Below are 22,335 nucleotides of genomic sequence, written 5' to 3'. Positions count from 1 at the left end.
TCTTCCCCCTGGTTTGTACAACAACCTGCAACCTGGAGCTCCCTTCAAGTACCATACAATTCTAAGAACTACATCCCTGTTAGACAGTTGTATGCCCTTAGCTTCAATCAGAATTATGTACATTATGAATTTATTGTAAATGAATAAAGTACACATTTGATTCATGTTCCGGTGGTGTGTTTCTGTGTAATACCCTTAAACTGGACACTTAATGAGACTTGTGTTAGTTTAGAATGTTCACAGCCATTGGGTAAGTCTAGGGAGATTTATCTTGCCAAGGCTGACACTGGTGTGTGGCCAACTGTTGGGGTGGCTTGTCTCAGCTACCAGGGTGAGACCCGAAGCACATGCAGTGTAGGATTAATGGAACCTTTGAACCGGACCAGATTTCCAGTATTGCCCTGAGCTTGGAGATAGATGGGCAAAACTGGAAAGTTACACCTAATCCCTAGACTCGATTATGATACTACACTAGGTGTCGGATTGGGCTGTCTTTGATGTACCAATCAGTGAGATCCTTAGTGGGGGTCAAAACTTGGGTATGTTGGGACAATCCGAGAATTCATCTGAGTGGGTGATCATAGTAACAGGATCAGCCCCTTTGTCGGACAAAGGTAATGATCGGGGATGCACTCTCTCTGATGGAAACCAAGACTACCGGCAACCGATTTCAATTGTTGAGATTTTGTTTTGCAAAATATATTTATATAAAGATATATATATGTTATGGTTTCGAAATGATTTGCAAAAGGTTTTAATTCCCGAGATCCATGTAAGCGGAGAGTGCAACACTATTCCTTGCAATCGAGGGAGAGGTCCTCCCTTGTCGGGCAGTGTTTGATCATTATGGGCTGAGAGGTTAAGTGTAAGACCATTAAGGATAATACCTGATGGGCTAATCTTGCATCTGCCCACAAGTCCCTGGGTGTTACAAGGTGGCTTGGCCCAAGGACCACTTAAGGATAATACCTGATGGGCAGTGTTTGATCATTATGGGCTGAGAGGTTAAGTGTAAGACCATTAAGGATAATACCTGATGGGCTAATCTTGCATCTGCCCACAAGTCCCTGGGTGTTACAAGGTGGCTTGGCCCAAGGACCACTTAGGGTAAGTGTTGGGGGCCCATAGAGCCCATAAGATGGGTTTCAGGGGGTGCACTGTCCATAACAGTGTATTCGGCCAGGCCTTGTAACAAAGGCTAGGCTGAACCCATGTGGCTGATGTGTAGATCAATGTTTGGGTCCCACGCCATACAAGGAAGCCCAACTGGGCAACAGTTTGGAAGGCTAAGTGAGTACATAACCTTAAATGGGCCTTAAGCCCATTCCGAACTAGGCTGATTTGATCAGTCAATTAAAGGGGGCGAATTCTGAGATGGATCAGCTGATAGGATTGGGCCTAGACCCTATCCACTTAGAGAGTCCAAGATCTAAATGAGATTTAGATCTGAAAAGCCTCCTAATTAGATTAGGAGATGGCTGATCTGATCTGCAAATAAGATAAGGGTTATCCCTTATCACTTAAAGGGACTTCTAATCCAAATATGATTTGGATTAGCAACTCCTAATGGGATTAGGAGCTGATCCCTTTAAGATTATGAAAGGAGAAAGGGGCGGCAACAGTTAGTGGTTGATGTTCAATTTTCTTAAGAGCTAAAAATCACAAGAAGAGAGATTTCTGCACCCTGCGAATTCTCTCTTGCCGCCTCCTTCCTGCCGCCGCCATCACCTTAAGTTCGATCTCCAGTTCTTGGGAGAAATCAAGATCTGATCTTGATTCCAATCTTTTGGGAAAAGATTGATTGGAGCTGTACTCACAAGCCGTCCAGTTGATTCTTGCGAAGGGTCAAGTTCTTTTGGAAGAACATTGCTGATTCTACTCCATCCTGCACTGCGCCATCTTCAGTGGGAGCAGATTTTGGATCCTTCCTTGGGCGTGAACACCTCCATTGGGAGATATTGCTTCTCTGTATCAAATACATCCTCCCTCCTACTCCTTTTGATTCAGATCTGGTTTGGTTCTTGATTCGAGATTGATCCTTGAAAAACATGTTTTTCTAAATATAGGGAATTCAATTCCCTGCAAAGATGGGAGAAATTTTTGAAATTCACCATTTCCATTCCGCAAGACTTGAGCGTCCATGTGATGGATATCCCATCCCTTCAATCCTAGTGAGGTATTCAAGGATTTTGCATAAATTGGCTCACCACATTGACGACAAAGGAAATGTCTAGCTATTAATGGTTCGGTAGTTCAGCTTCCCCACTAACCGTCTATATCTTCCAGGATAATCAAACATTTCACCTACATCACTGCCCAACTTAGCATTTGGTTCCATGGGTGTTTCAACCAGTTTAGCACCTAACAACCTTTGCTTCTTCCAACATATCAAAAACATATTTTCTTTGGCACAAATTTATACCTTGTTTCAACCTAGCAACACCCAAGAAATACTTCAACTTTCCAAGATCTTTTGTCTGGAAATGGTCTTGTAGTAGGAAGGCCTTTAGCCTGCCAATCCCTAGTCTGTCACTACCAGTTCTGACTATATCATCCACATAAACCACTAATAAAATCTTTCCAGCTTCAGAATCATAGCTGAACACTAAGTGATCAACCTGACATTGTTTCATTCCGAAATTTTTCACTTCACTAAACTTCCCAAACCAAGCACGAGGAGACTGCTTTAGCCCATAAACTGCCATTTTTAGTCTACACACTTTACCATCCTCCCCTTGAGCAACAAACCCTGGTGGTTGCTCCATGTAGACGGTAGACCTCCTCCAAAAGATCACCGTGGAGGAAAGCATTTTTAATGTCAAGTTGAAACAAAGGCCAACCATACATAACTGCCAAGGAAATCAAAACAAGAACTGAACCAATCTTAGCAACAAGAGAAGTCTCCATATAATCCACCCCATACAATTAAGAGTAACCCTTAAAAACCAGTCGGGCTTTCAACCATTCCACACTACCATCTGGTAAATATTTAACAGTATATACCCATTTAAAACCTATAACATGCTTACCTGGAGAAAGAGTGGTGAGCTCCCACGTGTGATTGTGTTGAGGAGCAAAGAGTTCCTCCTCCATTGCTTGACGCCACCCCGTTGAAGTAAGAGCCTCCTAGACATCCTTGGGTATAGATATAAGGGACAGCAAAAAAACAAACTGGCGATGTGAAGTGGAAAGATGAGAAACAGAAACATAATTGGATATGGTATGTAAGGTACAACTACATTTACCCTTCTGCAACACATTGAGAAGATCTAGGTCAGAAGAGGTAGGCAGCTCTGGGATAGGAGCAACTATAAGATCCGCAGATGAGGTAGAAGCTGAAGGAGGTGCCAGTGTCTATCAATGAGTATACATATGCCAGATCGATGGTCATTCAGTAGGAATTTGCATCGGAGGAGGTGAAGGCTCAGGCATAGCAGGAACAGCTAAAATGGGATCAGCAATGGGAAGAAGAGGGATCAATGGTGAAGAGGCCGGGACATCAGAACCTGAGAAGAACGACATGAACTCGAAAAAAGTGACATCAGGATAGACAAATGACTTCCGAATGATAGGATTCTAACACTTATACCCTTTCTGGGTCCGAGAATAGCTAAGAAAGATACACTTAATAGAACATGCGTCCAACTTGTCTAACCCAGTGCCCAGATTGTGAACAAAGCACACACACCCAAAGACTTGGGGAGTTAATGAAAATGGAGATAAAGTGGGGAACAAAATAGAAAAGGGAGACCGACCATGAAGGATGGATGAGGGCATCCGATTAATGTGGAAACGAGCTATGAGCACGGCATCACTCCAAAAACTCTTAGTAACATTCATATGATGAAGGATAGACCGAGCAATCTCAAGAAGATGATGGTTCTTTCGTTCAACCACCCCATTTTGTTGAGGGGATGCACACGAGGTTTGATGAATGATGCCAAGTTGTTCTAAATATTGTTGAAAGGAAGTAAAAAAGTATTCTTTGTCGTTATCTGAACGAAGATTTTTTATTGGAACACCAAATTGTGTACGTATTTCAGCATGAAATTTTTGAAAAAATAAAAAATAATTCACTTTTTTCTTTCATTAAATAAATCCATGTCATCCATGAACAATCATCAATGAAAATGAAAAAATACTTGTAACCATTATAGGACTCAATTCTGATTGGACCCCAAACATTTGAATGGACTAAAGCAAAAGGACACAACATACGACTATCGACCCTAGGACTAAAGGAAACCCGATAGTGTTTCCCATACTAACACGATTCACACTACAAAGAAAACAAATGATTCAAAGAAGGAACTAGTAGCTTGAGAGCTTTGAGAGATGGATGTCCCAACCGACAGTGCCATTGGAGAGGAGTCAGGGAAGTCTGAAGTGCAACTGAAGATCCACCGCCGTCATGATAATACAATCCACCGGCTTCATGCCCTCCACCAATCATCTTCCCCGTCTCGAGATCGTGAAAAACACAAGATGAAGGGTAAAAAGTGATAGAACAATGAAGGGCCTTAGTTAATTTACTAACAGACATAAGGTTGAATGGAAATTTGGGCACATATAGAACAAAGGATAAAGAAAGAAATGCAGATGCAATATCAACATTACCAACACCACAAGTGGTAGAAGAAGAACCATTGGCTAGGGTAACAATTTGGGATGTAGAAGTTTTTAGAGAGGGAAGAGAACACACCTAGAGTCCCAATCATGTGATCAGAGGCTCTAGAATCAATGATCCAATAAGAAGGTTTGGATGTCAGACAAGCTATTACCTGAATGAGCAAGGGTAACAGTGTTCTATTGTGAAGTGGCCTGAAGGAACCTCTCATACTCATCTTGTGGTACACTCATCATCTCCTTTTCAAAAGTAGATGTAGATGCAGAATGTGTTTGATCTGTATGTTGATTATCGCTCACATCACCACTACCAGCAACTACATGGTTAGCCCATGTGGAAGGTGGGTCATGTAGATCATAAAAGAAATTAATTGAATGTCCTTCCCTGCCACAACGTGTACACTTCCTAGTAGTGTGCCATCTTCCTTTACCACGGTCTCCCCCTAGGTCACAACCTCCACCACTTCCACTACCACGACCAAACATGGGACTATCATGGCCTCCTTGAAATGCATGTCCTCCCCCTTTATTTCCACATCCACGTCCTCTCGCTACAACAAACACTGACCTGTTAGAAGTTGTGGCTCTGTGGGTCCCAAGGAAATCCTACAGAGCTGAGCAAATACTTCTTCCAGTGTAGGAGGAGCAAAACCTCCCAATATCTTTGCTCTAACTAGTTCATATTTTGATTTCAGCCCTACTAAAAACCTGGTTACATCAAGTTGCTCCCGTTGTTGTTGCTGAATTTGACATCTGAAGTGAGGGGGTGATAGACATTAAGTTCATTCCTGAGGTTCCTCATACTGGCATAATACTCTTCAAGGGTTAGATTTCCTTGCTGTAAATTAAAATACTCCTAATAGAGCTGATATACTCTCGTAGTATTGTCCTGTCCAGAATAAAGTTTCTTTGCATGTCCCCATATTTCCTTGGTTGTATCTAAGAACATAAAGTTTGCACTTATCTTGGGTTCCATACTATTCCATAACCATGTCATGATTTGGGCATCCTCTTGTTCCCAATCATCAAACCCTGGAGAGTCAACTGATGGTTTATCCTCCTTCACATGTTTCACTTTCCTCTTGGCCTTTAGAAAAACTTCCACCAACTTGGCCCATGGCACATAATTTTCACCATTAAGTTTAATTGATGTCATCTACACACCTAAATAGCCTGAGGGGATCACCACATTGATTTCTTATCACCACCACCATCTCCGGTTGCTGCCATTATATTCTCAATACACTAGATTTCTCCTAGTTCTGAATTATAAACCAACAAAAAGGATTTCTGCTATTCAATCAACATTGCTGCAATCTGCACATCACCTTCTGGCACTTTCTCAACTAACCACCATAAAAAAATAAAAAATAAAAAACTAACACATACCACCATTCAGACACATCCGACCATCTCCTTCATAAAAAATAAAAAATAAAAAATAAAAACTGATTTCTCACACCACTACTGTTAAACCACACCATTTCTCACATCACCATTCAAACACAAACAAAGAAAAAACCCCTCTTGAAACTGCTCAGTAGAGGGTCTGTAACACAACAAACGCCACCACACAACCACTTGGGCTGTCACTCATGGTGACAGAAATCTGAGAACTACTCACCTAGGGCTACCGCACTTTCCTAACACCTGTAATGGGGATTGCGGCAATCCTGGATCACCAAAAAAGGGTGTGCCGCAGCCTTCTACCTGTGTAACTGAGATTGCACCTCAGAGAAAAGGAGAAAAGAAGAAGAGAAGAGATCACAGGTCCAGGAACTTGAGATCACAGCCTTCCTCTCTTTTATTTAGAGCTCTGATACCATGTTTTAGTGGTTCAGATAAGTCCTATTCAAAGAGAAAGAGAAAGAGAAAGAAGAAGAAGAAGAAGAAGAAGAAGAAAGCTGTCAAACTAGAGAGTCTAAACCCTCCTAGTCGACCATAATCTCTATTATATTAAAATAAGGGTACAAAGTCAAATATACCCCTACTTAAGTATGGGACAAGAAAAATAAAAAAACAAAACAAAACGGAATTGCCACATCACTACACTACTTAAACTATAATGAAAAGACTATGTTATCCTTACTCGACCAACTCTAAATTAAAAGATAAACATGTAGAGAACACTGATGTGGGCCCCACTGCAGTGGTCCCCACTGTGTTCGTAGGACAGCAGTGTAGTTATTTGTTTCAGTTATAGTAGTGTCAGTTTGAGTCAGTTTGTTAATTCAGTTGTTATTTATTTCAGCTTTTATTTACTTTATTTATTATGTAAGTACTAAGGGCAGATGTGTCCTTTCCATTATGTACTAAACATAACCTATAAATATTAAGAGAGTGGCGGTGGCAGATCAGTTTAGAATCTGTCCCTCCTTTCAACAACTTGTGTTCTCTTGTTTCTCTTCTATTCTCTCTCCTTTCTCTCACTTTTCTTCTGTTTTGCAAACCTAAAACCTATATGGATTCAAGACTGATTACAGTCTTGATCTTCTACTTGGTATCAGAGCCTATCTAGGGCTTCTCATGTGTGTCTAGTCCAGCCGACCACATGAGGACTAGCTAGGGCTGGAAGCTTTGAAGAAGTTTTCGGTGGCTGAATCTTGGAGATTACCAGAAGAGGTTCGCAGCAGTTGAAGACTTGCCGCGGCTTGCAGAGAGTTGGAAATCAGGAAAAGGCAGCGAAGGTTAGGGTTCAGGTAACCCTAGAAGACAGTAAACCGAAGTACATAAGTAAGTTTTTTTTTTACTGAGTTTCAGAGACTGCAATCAGTCAAGATAGGTTGGACCTATCTAGAAAGAGGGGCCGAACTGTGTTCAAGTTTGTTTCTAGGGTTTGGCTTGCCGAACTGTGTTTAAGTTTGTTTCTAGGGTTTGACTGTTGGGCCGAACCCCCCTCTTTAAAGGTGATTAGTTTTTAGGGTTTCATATTGCCCTACGACAAGTCCCACTTGTGCGGACTGCTTGGAGAGTGCAGCTGAGCACTTACTTCAGACCTACAATTGAAACCTTAATTTTGCTCTCGCAGCAGTGGGCCCCACAATAGTGATTTCAGAAAATAGCATCTCAAATTGATAGGCTGCCTGGTACTGTGCATGCCGATTGATTTCAGATCAGATTTGAGTTGATTTCTTGCATATACTGTGATAGGCGATTGATTTCAGATCAGATTTGGGTTGGTTTCAGATCGGATCAGATCAGATTTGTGTTGGTTTCGGATCAGATTCCAGACTTGCTTGTTTGACTCTGTTTTCTGATATAGTGGCTCTAACAGTTTGTAGACACTGAATCTTGATCAAAGATGGAGTTTAAGGGTCAGGGAGAAAGTAGTTTTGGAAACCACAGTTATGGTAGTGTATCTGAAACCGGGTTTCAGATTACAACTATGAGATTTGATGGGTCAAATTATTTGGAGTGGGCTCAATCAGCCATGATGGCTATTGGAGGAAGGGGAAAACTGGGTTACCTCTTGGGAGATGTGAAAGAACCTTCCAAGGAGGACCCAACATACACCAAGTGGGTCCAAGAGAACTATTTGGTTATGGCATGGCTGTGTAATTCTATGCAGCCACATATCAGCCGAAATTACTTGTGGGCAAAGACAACCAAAGAGATATGGGATGTTGTGAAAGAAACATATTCCCAACCCCTTAATGTTGTCAGAGCCTATGAACTGAAGTGTGAGGTGAACAGCCTTAAACAAGGAGAGAAGCCAGTTTCTGTCTACTTCTCTACCTTGAAATCCTTGTGGCATGAGATTGACCATCTAGAGACCCTTGAATGGGAGAGTCCCAAAGATGCACAGACACACAGAAAGCAAGTCGAGACGAATAGGGTATTTGAGTTTCTGGCTGGTTTGAATTTAGAATATGACATTGTGCAACAATAGATATTGACAAGAGATAGTGTGACCCTTTCTCAAGCATACTCCCTGGTGCATAGTGAAGAGACCAGGAGGAAAGTCATGATGCAACCTCAGCCCTCTTTCCCAGCCTTGACAGCTATTAAACCTAAGCTAGGGGGTGACTCAGAAAGGGACCGGAAGAAGGAAGATAAACGGGATCTGGTATGTGAACATTGCAAGAAACCCAAGCACACAAAAGATACTTGTTGGAAGCTACATCCTCACTTGGTCCCAGCAAAACTAAGAAATAAGAAGGGTAATGCTCATATGGCAGTGAACACTGATTCAACATCCTCATCAGGCACATCTCTAGAGACTTTAGCTGTTGTTCGGGCTGCCCTCATACAGTTGGAAAAGTTGGGAGTTCAGCTCAGCCATCTCAGTCACCATCAGCTCCTGCCACATCTGCATTTGCACATTCAGGTACTCGAGCCTCAGCTTACCATGCTTCAGCTCCAGGTAATACTGATCACTGCTGGGTAATAAATTCAGGTGCAGCTGACCATATGACTAGCTTGCCATCTTTGTTCACTTCTTATCACTTGTCCTCTAGCCGAGATAGAGTATCCATTGCTGATGGCTCTCTTGTTCCCATTTCGGGCAAGGGGGACATCAAGCTATCGGATACTATCTCTTTATCTTCTGTCTTGCATGTTCCTAAGCTTGATACTAACCTGCTTTCGGTTAGTAGTATTACCAAACACATGAACTGTTCAGTAACCTTTTTCCCTGACCGATGTGTTTTTCAGGATTTGAAGACGAGGAAGGTGATTGGGACTGGCCATGAGACAAACGGGATCTATCTGCTTGGAGAGAGTTCTCGTCGGGAGGAATCAGTGGATAAGAAGTCTTTTGTTTCTCAGTTTGTGAGTTCGGTTATGCCAAAGCATAACCGATTAGGTCATTTGTCTTTTAAGTCTTTGAAGAGTCTGTTTCCTGCTTTATTTGAGTCTGTTGAGTTATCAAAGTTGAGGTGTGAGAGTTGTGAGTTTGCCAAACATTGTAGAACCTCTTAATCTTTAAGTAATAAAAAGAGTAATTCCTTTTTTGATATTGTGCATACTGATGTTTGGGGGCCATATCATATCTCTTCTATGGGTGGGTACAGATATTTTCTATTGTTTGTTGATGACCATACCCGTTTTTCTTGGGTATATCTTATAAATTCTTGGGATGAGGTTCCTGCTCTGACCCAAAACTTCCATCAGATGGTTCTCAGTCAGTTTGGGACCAAAATCAAAGTCCTTAGATCTGATAATGCAAAGGAATACTTTGCTCAGCCATTGACCTCCTACCTTCTTAGCCATGGAGTTATTCACCAGAGCACTTGCCCTTATACACCACAGCAGAACGGCATTGCCAAAAGGAAGAATAGGCATATCTTGGAGGTGGCTAGAAGCATTATGTTTACCTCCAATGTACCTATTCACTTCTGGGGTGATGCTATCCTCACGACAGTTTATCTCATTAATCGAGTTCCTTCCCGGGTCCTTGATATGAGAACCCCCTTTTCCCTTCTATACCCAGACAAGGAGTTGTTCATTGTTCCCCTTAAAACCTTTGGTTGTACCTGTTTCGTTCAGCTTCTCGGGCCTCATCATTCCAAGTTTGAACCTAAGGCCTCCAAATGCATTTTCCTTGGTTATGCACAAACTCAAAAGGGTTATTGCTATTATGATCCGGTTTCAGGGAAACGTTTTGTCTCCATGGATGTCACCTTCTTTGAGGAGACACCCTATTATCCTAGGGTTTCTCCTCAGGGGGAGAGCAGTGAGAGTGGGGCTGTTTTGAGTTTCTTTCCTCAGGGGGAGAGCAGTGAGAGTGGAAGTGGGGCTGGTAGAAGTGGGGCTGTTCCTTGACCTATTCCACTGGGTAATGAAGGTTGTAGTGGTGAGGGTGGTCAGAGGGAGCCAGAGTTGAGAATCTATCACAGGCGATGCAGGCAGGTTGATCCTAGTCTTTGGCAGTCCCGGCCAGCTCCAGTTCCTTCTGTGGCTCCAGATCCAGAGCCTACTGAGATACCTCTCACTGTTGCCACTTCCCCTCCTGTGGATGACCTTGATCTCCCTATTGCCATTCACAAAGGGAAACGACATTGCACCACTTCTACAGCTCACAGCATCTCAGAGCCTATCTCACTTCCATTGCCGATGTCCCTATTCCAAGAACAGTGCAAGAAGCCTTATCAGTTCCAAAATGGAATAATGCAATGCAAGTCGAAATGGATGCCCTATTGAAGAATAATACTTGGGCACTGGTTAACCCACCAAAAGGAAAGAAACCGGTGGGATGCAGATGGGTGTTCACTGTGAAGCATAATGCTGATGGCTCTATTGAAAGGTACAAAACCCGGCTGGTTGCAAAGGGGTTCACTCAGACTTATGGTATAGACTACTTGGAGACCTTTGCCCCAGTAGCCAAGATGACCACCATCCGAGTTCTGTTATCCCTTGCAGCAAATCATTCTTGGCCCCTATTTCAGATGGATGTTAAAAATGCCTTTCTGAATGGAGACTTACAAGAAAAGGTTTACATGCAGTTGCCTCCTGGATTCTATGATACAGAGACAGGTAAGAAGGTTTGCCGACTAAACAAGGCATTGTATGGTTTGAAGCAGTCACCTAGAGCCTGGCTTGATAGGTTCAAATTAGCCCTTGGAAAGTTTGGTTATGTACAGGCCCAGTCAGATCATATACTATTCATCAAGAGGGTGGAGTCCTCTCTGACACTACTAGCAGTATATGTTGATGATATTGTGGTGATAGGAAATGACAGTCATGAGATTGAGTCCCTCAAACAGCTCCTTCATCAAGAGTTTGAGGTGAAAGATCTTGGTTCACTACGGTACTTTTTGGGTATTGAGGTTGCTAGATCCAAACAGGGGATTTTTATCTCTTAGAGAAAATATGTTCTAGATCTGTTGGCGGAAACTGAAAAGTTGGGTGTTAAGCTGGCTGATACACCCATCGAACAAAATCACAAGATTAGTGCAGAGGGTGGGGAGCCTCTTGAAGACAAAGTTATGTTTCAACGGTTGGTTGGAAAGCTTCTATATCTCTGCCTCACTCGGCCGGATATCAGCTATGCAGTTAGTGTTGTTAGCCAGTACATGCACTCCCCTAGAACTTCTCATCTTCTTGCGGCAGAGAGAATATTAGCATACTTGAAGAGATGCCCGGGTAGAGGTATATTGCTCAAGAACAATAATCACATGAGGGTGGAAGTCTATACAGATGCTGATTGGGCTGGAAGTGTTGATGATAGAAGGTCTACCTCTGGATATTGTGCCCTGGTGGGAGGTAACCTTGTCTCTTGGGGGAGTAAGAAGCAGAGTGTTGTTTCCCGCTCCAGTGCTGAAGCAGAATATAGGTCAATGGTAATGGAGTGGCTGAAATCTTATGGCTGAGGTCACTACTTGAAGAGTTGGGTATTGACTATGAAAAGCCCTTAATGCTATATTGTGATAATCAGGCAGCTATTAATATAGCCCACAACCCAGTGCAGCATGACAAAACTAAACATATCGAAGTTGATCGACATTTTGTGCGAGAAAGGGTCACATCACAAGAAGTGTGTCTTCTGTACATCACATCTAATATGCAACTCGCGGATATCCTCACCAAGGTTGTACTAAGGAAGAAGTTAGAGACAGACCTATCCAAGTTAGGAATGATAGGTATCTACTTCCAACTTGAGGGGGAGTGTAGAGAACACTGATGTGGGTCCCACTGCAGTGGTCCCCACTGTGTTCGTAGGACAGTAGTGTAGTTATTTGTTTCAGTTATAGTAGTGTCAGTTTGAGTCAGTTTGTTAATTCAGTTGTTATTTATTTCAGCTTTTAATTACTTTATTTATTATGTAAGTACTAAGGGCAGATGTGTCCTTTCCATTATGTACTAAACATAACCTATAAATATTAAGAGAGTGGCGGCGGCAGATCAGTTTAGAATCTGTCCCTCCTTTCAACAACTTGTGTTCTCTTGTTTCTCTTCTATTCTCTCTCCTTTCTCTCACTTTTCTTCTGTTTTGCAAACCTAAAACCTATTAGGATTCAAGACTGATTACAGTCTTGATCTTCTACTAAACATATGGAAACAGTGAGGCCTAAAAAAAATGAAGGCTGGAAAAAAACCTGTCGGCAAATTAAGAAAGACAGGATTTGCGACAAATTAAGAAAGATATGATTTGATTTGAATAAATTTAGGAAAGATTGGATTTGGATAAATTTAGGAAAGTCATATCCTAGGATTAAGGGAAAGATTTAGTCAATCCCTGATTGAGAGAAATTCTAGGGGTTTTGTCTTTCCTATCTTTTCTTATTTAAGGTGTATGCTCAATATGTTTTTATCATCAATAAAGAAAATCTTCTTCTTTTCTCCCTCTATATTTCGCAACATTGTATCAGAGCTTTAGGGTTCGATTATGAATTTTAAAGCCACCATGGTTGGCTCAGGTTCAGCATCTTCGGATGCTACCAGTGGTGTGACGTCTTCGGAGGGAGGTATTCAACCAGCTGCTATTTCTCTTTCTGAGAATTCCCTTCAGATTACCATTCACAAATTGAATGGAAAAAATTATCTTGAGTGGTTGGTGATTGACGGCAAAGGGAAACTCGGCTATTTGAATGGCGAAGTGAAACCGCCAGCCACTGATGATCCAAAGTACAGGCAGTGGTGTTCTGAAAATTCTATGGTTACCGCCTGGTTGATCAACTCTATGAATCCTGTGGTTGGAAAACCATTCATGTTTCTGCCGACGGCTCGCGATGTGTGGGAAGTTGTTAGGGAAACCTATTCAGATTTGGACAATCATTCACAACTGTTCGAACTGAATACCCGAATGTGGAAGATGCAACATGGTGAATGTGAAGTAACAGCTTATTATAATGAGATGATGGCTGTTTGGCAGAAGTTGGATTTATTTGAAGAAGAAGAATGGGAAAGTCCCAATGACAGTGCTCGATACAAAAAGAAGATAGAAAGAGGTTGGGTTTTTGTCTTCTTGGCTGGTTTGAATAAAGAACTTGATGAGGTTCAAGGACGTATCTTAGGACGAAAGCCCTTGCCTACTATAAGAGAGGTTCTTTCAGAAGTGCGTAGAGAAGAAGCACGGCAGCAAGTAATGTTGAAGAATGTTAGTGAAACAAAATCAGAGAATGAAGGGTCCGCTCTTGTGGCTCGAGGTGCAAACTTAGATGGAGATAAACGAGGAGGAAAGCAGAGGCCTTGGTGTGATCATTGTAAAAAGCCATGGCATACTCGAGAAACCTGCTGGAAGCTGCATGGGAAATCGGCGGGTTGGAAGAAAAAATCAGGCAGTGACAACAAGTCAGGGGGAGATGTCCGCGCACTTCAAGTAAGCAACTTGGATCCAGGGCAGCAATCATCCTCAAGAGTCTCTTCCTTTCACAAAGGAACAAATAGAGCACTTATATAAAATGTTTCAATCTCAATCGTTAAGAAATTCTAACCCATCCTATTCTCTAGCTCAGTCAGGTAATTTTTTCACCACAGCCATTGCTTGTACCAAATCTAATGGCTCCTGGATACTAGATTCAGGTGCCACTGATCATATGACCGGCACTTCGCAATTCTTTTCTTCATATACACCCTGTGCAAGGAATCAAAAGGTTAAGATTGCAAATGGTTCCTTTGCTACTATTGCTGGGAAAGGAATTGTATCTATTTCTCCTTCTCTAAACCTCAAAGATGTTTTGCATGTTCCTAACTTATCATACAATCTTTTATCAGTCAGCAAACTAACCCTTGATCATAATTGTCGAGTTAATTTTTGGTCTTCTTGTTGTGAATTTCAGGATTTAACCTCGGGGAAGATGATTGGGGGTGCTAAACAGGATGGTGGTCTCTACCTCTTTAATAAAGGATCTACCTTTGGAAGGCAAGACCGACAGACTTGTTTCAGCTCTATCTCTGTTTCTAGTGATGATGAAGTTTTGTTATGGCATTATCGATTAGGACATCCTAGCTTTCAATATTTAAAGCATCTATTTCCCAAGTTATTCATGAATAAAAATCATTCAGTTTTCAAGTGTGAATCTTGTGAATTAGCAAAACATCATCGTGTTGTTTTTCAGTCTCAACCATATAAAAAATCAAAACCATTTACCATGATTCACAGTGATGTTTGGGGCCCTTCTAGAGTAACAACTCTTTCTGAAAAACGTTGGTTCATTACTTTTATTGATGATCATACTAGGGTAAGTTGGGTTTTCCTTTTAAAAGAGAAATCTGATGCTGAAACTATGTTCAAAAATTTCTATAACATCGTTCAAACACAATTTCATACTCAAATTAAAATTTTTCGAAGTGATAATGGAAAGGAATTTTTTAACAATGTGTTAGGGAATTTTTTTGCTGAGAAAGGAATTGTACACCAAAGTTCGTGTAATAATACACTTCAACAAAATGGGGTGGCTGAAAGGAAAAACAAACATCTCCTTGAAGTTGTTAGAGCCCTAAGTTTTCAAACTAAGGTTCCTAAGTATCTTTGGGGAGAAGCTGTTTTAACAGCCACTTATTTGATTAACAGATTGCCTACATGAATTTTGGATTTTAAAAGACCCATACAGGTTTTCATTGACTGTTTTCCAAACTCTCGGCTGGTGACAAACATTCCCTTAAAAATTTTTGGAAGTGTGGCCTTTGTTCATAACCATGATCCTAAACGTTCAAAACTTTATCCAAAAGCACATAAATGTAATTTTGTAGGCTATCCCACTAATCAAAGAGGTTACAAATGCCTTGATCCAGTTTTGAAAAGGATGTTTGTGACTATGGATGTCACATTCTTTGAAGGAACCTCGTACTACAGCAACTCCCATCTTCAGGGGAGAGCAACACTAGTGAAGATGGTTTTTTAGATGGTTCTGATTTAATGTTTGAATTTGTCCATAATGATGTTCCTCACAACCAGTCACCGAAAGAAAGTGAGGCAAAAAATGCAAAATTAGTGGAAACAAATGAATTAAATATTGAAAATGACAACCTTTGGTGATGTCGTCTCAAAATGAAAAAGCTGAAACAACAGAGATGTGTGCGAAACAGTATAAAGGCCTTGTATATTCAAGGGAATATCTAGCACAGAAAAGGAGAGGCACTATTCCGCAGCATCAACAAGAATCTGATCTGAGGTTGGACCATGAAATTCATGATAATTCTCCAAAAATCCCTAAAAATATTCCTCCAGGTAATTCTAATTCTTCCAGTCAGCTTGATCTTTCCATTGCTCTTAGGAAAGGTGTTAGGTCTTGTACAAAACATCTTCTGTCAAATTTTGTATCTTACAAAAATATTTCACCTTCATATTGTGCCTTTATTTCACAAGTGTCTAGTGTATCCATTCCTAACAGTATCCAGGAGGCTCTAAATGTTCCAGAGTGGAAAGAAATTGTTTTTGAGGAGATGAGAGCTTTGGAAAAGAATGCTACTTGGGAGAAAGTGAGCCTGCCGAATAGAAAGACAGTTGTTGGTTGTAAATGGGTGTTCACTCTGAAGTACAACTCAGATGGATCCTTGGAGAGATACAAGGCTCGCCTAGTAGCTAAAGGCTTTACTCAGACATATGGAGTAGACTACTCTGAGACCTTTTCTCTAGTGGCGAAGCTAAATACAGTTCACGTACTCTTATCTGTTACAGCTAATCTTGACTAGCCACTGAATCAGCTGGATGTGAAGAATGCCTTTTTGAATGGAGACTTGGAAGAAGAAGTATATATGGAGCCTCCACCTGGTTTCACAGAGAAGTTTGGAACTAAGGTATGCAAGCTAAAAAAATCTCTATATGGACTTAAACAGTCTCCCAAAGCCTGGTTTGAAAGATTCACAAGGTTCGTTAAAAGTCAAGGATATAGTCAAGGACAATCTGATCATACTCTTTTCACAAAAAGATCCACCAAAGACAAGGTTTCGGTTCTGATTGTCTATGTTGATGACATAATCTTGACTGAAGACGATATTGAAGAGATGAGCAGACTAAAGCAGAGCTTAGCCAAGGAATTCGAGATTAAAGACTTAGGCCAGCTAAGGTACTTTCTTGGAATGGAAGTGGCAAGATCAAAGAAGGGCATTGTGGTTTCGCAACAAAAATATATTTTAGATCTCTTGAAAGAAACTGGAATGAGTGGATGCAAACCTTTAGGCACTCCGATAGAAGTTAATACTAAACTTGGAGAAGTTAAAGATGGGGTTCCAGTAGATACAGGAAGATACCAAAGGCTAGTAGGAAGATTGATTTACTTGTCACATACACGTCCTGATATTGCCTTCGCTGCGAGTATGGTGAGTCAATTTATGCACACCCCGTATGAAGAACATCTTGAAGCTGTGTATCAAATTCTTAAGTAACTAAAAGGCACACCAAGAAAATGACTCTTCTTCAAGAAAAATGAGAAGAGAGGGGTTGAGGTGTATACAGATGCGGACTGGGCAGGCTCAATCACTGATAGAAGGTCAACTTTGGGGTACTGCACATTTCTTTGGGGTAATTTAGTTACTTGGAGAAGCAAGAAGCAAAGTGTAGTTGCTAGGAGTAGTGCTGAGGCTGAATTCAGATCAATGGATCAAGGAGTGTGTGAGGTTCTTTGGCTAAAGAGGGTGCTAACAGATCTTAAGATACCAGTGAGCTTTCCTATGAAACTATATTGTGATAACAAGGCAGCTATCAGCATTGCTCATAATCCGGTTCTACATGACAGGACTAAACATGTTGAGATTGACAGACACTTTATAAAGGAGAAGCTTGAAGAAGGAATAATCTGCACTCCGTTTGTACCAACCACGCAGCAAGTTGCAGATGTTTTGACTAAGGGCTTGTTGAGACAGCCATTTGAACTTCAAGTTAGCAAGTTGGGCATGATAGATATCTTTGCACCAACTCGAGGGGGAGTGTCGGCAAATTAAGAAAGATATGATTTGATTTGAATAAATTTAGGAAAGATTGGATTTGAATAAATTTAGGAAAGTCATATCCTAGGATTAAGGGAAAGATTTAGTCAATCCCTGATTGAGAGAAATTCTAGAGGTTTTGTCTTTCCTATCTTTTCTTATTTAAGGTGTATGCTCAATATGTTTTTATCATCAATAAAGAAAATCTTCTTTTCTCCCTCTATATTTCGCAACAGAACCTAATAAGGCCACATAAAATCAAGGACGTACCCCTATTAGAGAATAAAGTGAAACTAACATGATATAAATTGACTTTGACAAAAATACTTGGATTTCTTTTTTCATTTTGTTTTGCATTTACCTGCATCAAGATTAGAGCAACAGCCTCACCAGCAGGTGCAAGGTAGCCAAATTGAGCTGGAAATATGGTTGCCAATATTACTACTAATGCTGTTATGCATGGAAGGCTCCCTCCTTGGATTCCCAACAGTTTTGTGAGATAAGTGGCAGTCTTGCAGATGGAAAAGGATACTGCTATAGCAATGGCAGTCTGTAGCACAGGTAGCTTGTTCCCAGGTTCAGATTTTGCATCTATTACACCATCTGACAAAAATAAAAGCTTTCTTCAGAGGAAATTTCTTATAATGATACAATAAGATACTTCAAGAGCTTGTTCTTTTATGTTTAACGCCATCAAAATTGATGGTTGGTCTATCCATACCCTCAAATTAGAAAAGAAAAATACTTAGCAAATAGCTACTTCCACATAATATGAGTAGAGGATTAAAAGGAAAAAGAACAAAGGCCACAGACTTACTATCTAGGCAACAAAGCGAAACATTACAAGTTCCCAAGAACAGGATTTAGCAATAGAAGATCTAAACAGATGGCAAACAACAATTTCAAGGCAGGCAAAATAAGCTTAGGATGTGATTGGTCACAGGATAAAAATAGAATTAAATTCTGCTCTGTCCAATTGATCCAAATTTAAATGACCCCACTATTTTGGAATCCACTAATGGGCAGAATTCATGGGTTTAAAATCTACTAATTTCTAAATTCCCTTCTGCATTCTGGAACTAGTGAATTGCCCCTATACCTCGTTCTATTTTCACCATTGACAAAAACACAGCCTTTGAGTTGAAAGGGCTAACACTTTCAGACACCTTCAGGCACCCAGTATCTGACTAACAAGTTGCACCACATAGAAAACCAAAGGAGATCCGGAGCGGTATTTAAAAAACAGAGATTATATATTGGATTGAAGGAGCTCTTGAATACTGAAAGATGACTTTTAGATCTACAGTCAATAGAAACAATAACAAGAAAAGAAGCACATACCTTCAGTTGATTTTGAGGCCTCAGGAGGTATATTAGATGCTAAAGCAAAAAGCGATGTAAAATATATTGCACAGATAACATTGTCTGCAGCAAGTCCCGCAGCTAAAACTGATGGAGTGACACCAAGAGCCTCTGAAATAGCAACATAATTTACAGCTACAAAAAAAAAAAAATCAAGAACAAAACATCAATACTAGCAATATAGAATTGAAAAAAAAAAAAAAGAAAAAAGAATTTTTCGTCTTGCATTAAAGCATCCATGCCACATATATAGAAACTAGAAATGTATCTTTTATTTTTTTTTTTTTTTTGAGAAAAGTTAACTTTATTGAAGAAAGGAGAGGTACACAAGAGTGTGTACAAATACAAAAGAGGGGCGAGACCCCTGAGTATTACACAGGAGGGCAGGAATCACAGTACAGAGTCTCTAGAATAACTCCTAGTTTTGCTAGACCATTACATTTAGTTCCCTTGGGATCCAGGTTAGAGAAACATTCAAAGGAGCCAGGAGGTCCCTTGCCTCTGATAGGAAGTGACTAAGTCTCCGAAGTCCAGTTTCCTATTGCTCCAACCATCTTATAGTATTGGCTGAGTCACCTTCAATTGAGAAGCTTTGGATACCCAGTTTGCTGACTAGGCGAATCCCTGTTAGAGTTGCTAACACTTCTGCCTTTGTTGAGTCAGCTATCCCAATCGGACCACTATAAACCCAGCATGTGCGGCCATTCTCATCTCTTAGAATTCCTCCAATGCCAGCAGCTCCGGGGTTACCATAAGCACTTCCATCAAAGCTGAGAGTCCAGATTCCTTCCCTTCTATCTAAAGGGGCTCTGGTAGAGAGTGGGGTAGGAGGGGAAGAAACCAGGAAGTTACATATGTTTCTGCTGAGATCATTGATACTAACTCCTGTAAACTCCTCTGAACTAGAGGCCCACAAGTTGCAGTAGTGGTTGATGTGGCTGATCAGTTCACCTTTAGATTTGACCAATTTTCAAACAGCCGATTGTTTCTTTCCTCCCAAATTCCCCAAAGAACAGCATGCAGTATTATCAACCAATAGGTCTTACCTCTCTTGCTCAGACCTATTCCTTGCCACTGAGAAATCAGATCCTGCAGATGCTTAGGAGCCACCCAACTGAAGCCGACTAACTGAAGAAAGAAGTTCCAGATGCTGCTAGCTACCTGGCAGTGTATGAAGAGGTGGTCTGTTGTCTCTCCTTCACATAAGCATAGTGTACAGGCGTGAGGGGAGATATAGAGTCTTCCAAGATTTTTCTTCTGCAGTTAACTCACAAGTGTTGTTCACTCACAGCAGACAAGCCTCCCAAACAAAGAAACTCACTCTTGAGGGTATAACCTTGCACTAGATCTTCTTGTGAGGGAAATCACTGTCTCTAGTATCTGCAACCAGAGCTTCGAAGAAAGACTTGGATGAGAACTCACCTCCAGGGTGGGGTTTCCAGACTCGGGAATCGTGGGAATTTAAGGAGATGTAGGCTTCACTAAGAGAAAGGAGGAGTTCAATTAGCTCACTGATCTCCGGATCCCTTAAGGGTCTTCTGAAGTTCAGGTTTAGGTTTCTTTCATTGCTGGATATGGGAAGGCACTGGGAGATGGTTGCACCCTTATTTATAGTAAGGTTGTAGAGCCTGGGATACAGATCTGCTAATGTTGAGTTGCTCCACCACAAATCCGTCCAGAATTTTATTCTATTACTGTTACCTACCTTGTATCTAATGAAAGGAAAAAAGAGGTTGTGAATAGCAGAAATATCTTTCCAGGGATTAGAGAGAGCTGATCAGTTTGATCGGAGATTGCAGTCCCAACCATTTGCATTTAACCCATACTTGCTGGTGATGATAGTTGCCCAGAGAGAATTTGATCCATGGGGAATCTCCACTCCAAGAAGAGCATTGTTTTTCTCTTTTAAATGCCCGATTCCTAATCCTCCAGCCTCTTTTGGTTTACAGACCTGATTCCAATTAACTAGATGCACTTTCCTGACACCACCTTCCCAAAGGAAACCTCTTTGGATTTTCTCGATCTATGATCTGATTCTTGCAGAGATCTGAAATACTGATAGGAAATAGACAGGCATGTTCGCAAGGGAGGCCTTAATAAGAGTGATTCTACTCCCTTTTGATAGGTAGCAGCTTTTCCAAGTAGCTAACTTCTTTTCACACTTTTCCACCATAGGTTCCCAAAAGCTTGAATTTTTTGGGTTACCTCCTAGTGGCATGCCCAAATAAAAAAGGGGGAGATTTTCCACTCGACAATTCAGAGTTTCCTTGAAACTTTCCATCAAGGACCCTTCAATTTGGTTTATTACTAGTTCAAAACACTGGAGCACTCTTTTCACATTTGAAGTGTACTCCAAATTGGCTTCTAGGAATAAGATGACATCATCAGTTCTAGGAATATATCTTGACTTTTAAAAGTTTAGAATGCTTTCAGGCAAGGAAATCTTTAAATATCTCTCTATAGATCCTATGAACAACTTAAACACACTGCCCATTCTACCCATGTGGTGACATGGACCATAGTCTTGAGATTGTTTCAACATGAAATCTAGGAATACAGGATATAGGCATATAGCTAGAAAACTTGATATTTCATAATATTCTCTCTTTTGTTATTTCAATTTAAATTTAATAAAAACAACAATTCTTTTAAAATCTTCAATATTTTCATGATTTTATAAATGCGTAAATTAATGTCTTTTTATATGTAAAAGTGCAATACTACACATGAGAGAAAGAGATATGAATATAATAAATAACATCCCTTTTGTATATCAAGTACACATACGCCCAGAAAACTAAATGAGATGCAACATCCATTTCACTCATTGTTTTGGAATGGTAGAATACTGATATGTTTCATTCTATTGCCAATGGGCATATTTATACAGTAAGTTGCTGCAATAAATAGAAAGAAAGAAAAATAGAAAGAAAGAAAAATAGAAAGAAAAGAAAATAGAAAGAAGAAAATAGAAAGAAGAAAATAGAAAGAAGAGAAAATAGAAAGTACAAAAATAGAAAGAAAGAAATAGAAAGAAAAAACTTTCTAAATCAATCCTTCCACAATCCTAGGAATATATACAATTCTATTTTCAGATCTGAACCAATAACCCCACGTTTTCCAACACTCCCCCTCAAGCTGGTGAATAGAGAACCTCCATTCCCAGCTTGGCTATAATTCTCCGAAAGTTTGTACTATTGAGCCCTTTAGTAAGTACATCGGCCAGTTGTCCTTTTGTAGACACATAGGGAGTGCAAATCAACTTGCTGTCCAGTTTCTCTTTTATAAAGTGTCGGTCAATTTCGATGTGCTTCGTCCTATCATGTTGAACAGGATTGTGAGCAATATTGATGGCTGACTTGTTGTCACAATATAGTTTCATAGGCTCTTCTCGTGGAATCTTCAGGTCTTCTAAAATTATCTTCAACCAGAGTAATTCACACATTCCTTGTGCCATAGCCCTGAATTCTGCCTCTGCACTTGACTGAGCCACTACATTTTGCTTCTTACTCCTCCAAGTGACTAAGTTTCCTCCTAAGA

At 40.6% G+C, this 22,335-nt stretch overlaps 1 protein-coding gene across 1 annotated transcript in view; it reads right to left on the bottom strand.

The window, feature by feature from the left end:
* The window catches only part of LOC104595990 (uncharacterized), a 49,592-nt gene that overhangs the window by 9,912 nt on the left and 17,345 nt on the right, over positions 1 to 22,335 (bottom strand). The window contains exons 4-5 of the mRNA XM_010256948.3: positions 18,775 to 18,930; positions 17,795 to 18,036 (exon numbers count right to left, since the gene is read on the bottom strand). Coding sequence (XP_010255250.1) covers positions 17,795 to 18,036; positions 18,775 to 18,930 — 398 coding nt within the window. The remainder of the gene's footprint in view (positions 1 to 17,794; positions 18,037 to 18,774; positions 18,931 to 22,335) is intronic.

The sequence above is a fragment of the Nelumbo nucifera genome, chromosome 1, assembly GCF_055504915.1.
Source record: "Nelumbo nucifera cultivar China Antique chromosome 1, China Antique-T2T, whole genome shotgun sequence".
Taxonomy (NCBI): Eukaryota; Viridiplantae; Streptophyta; class Magnoliopsida; order Proteales; family Nelumbonaceae; genus Nelumbo; species Nelumbo nucifera.
The sequence above is the reverse complement of the archived record's forward strand: the minus strand, read 5'-3'. Positions and strand labels throughout refer to the sequence as shown.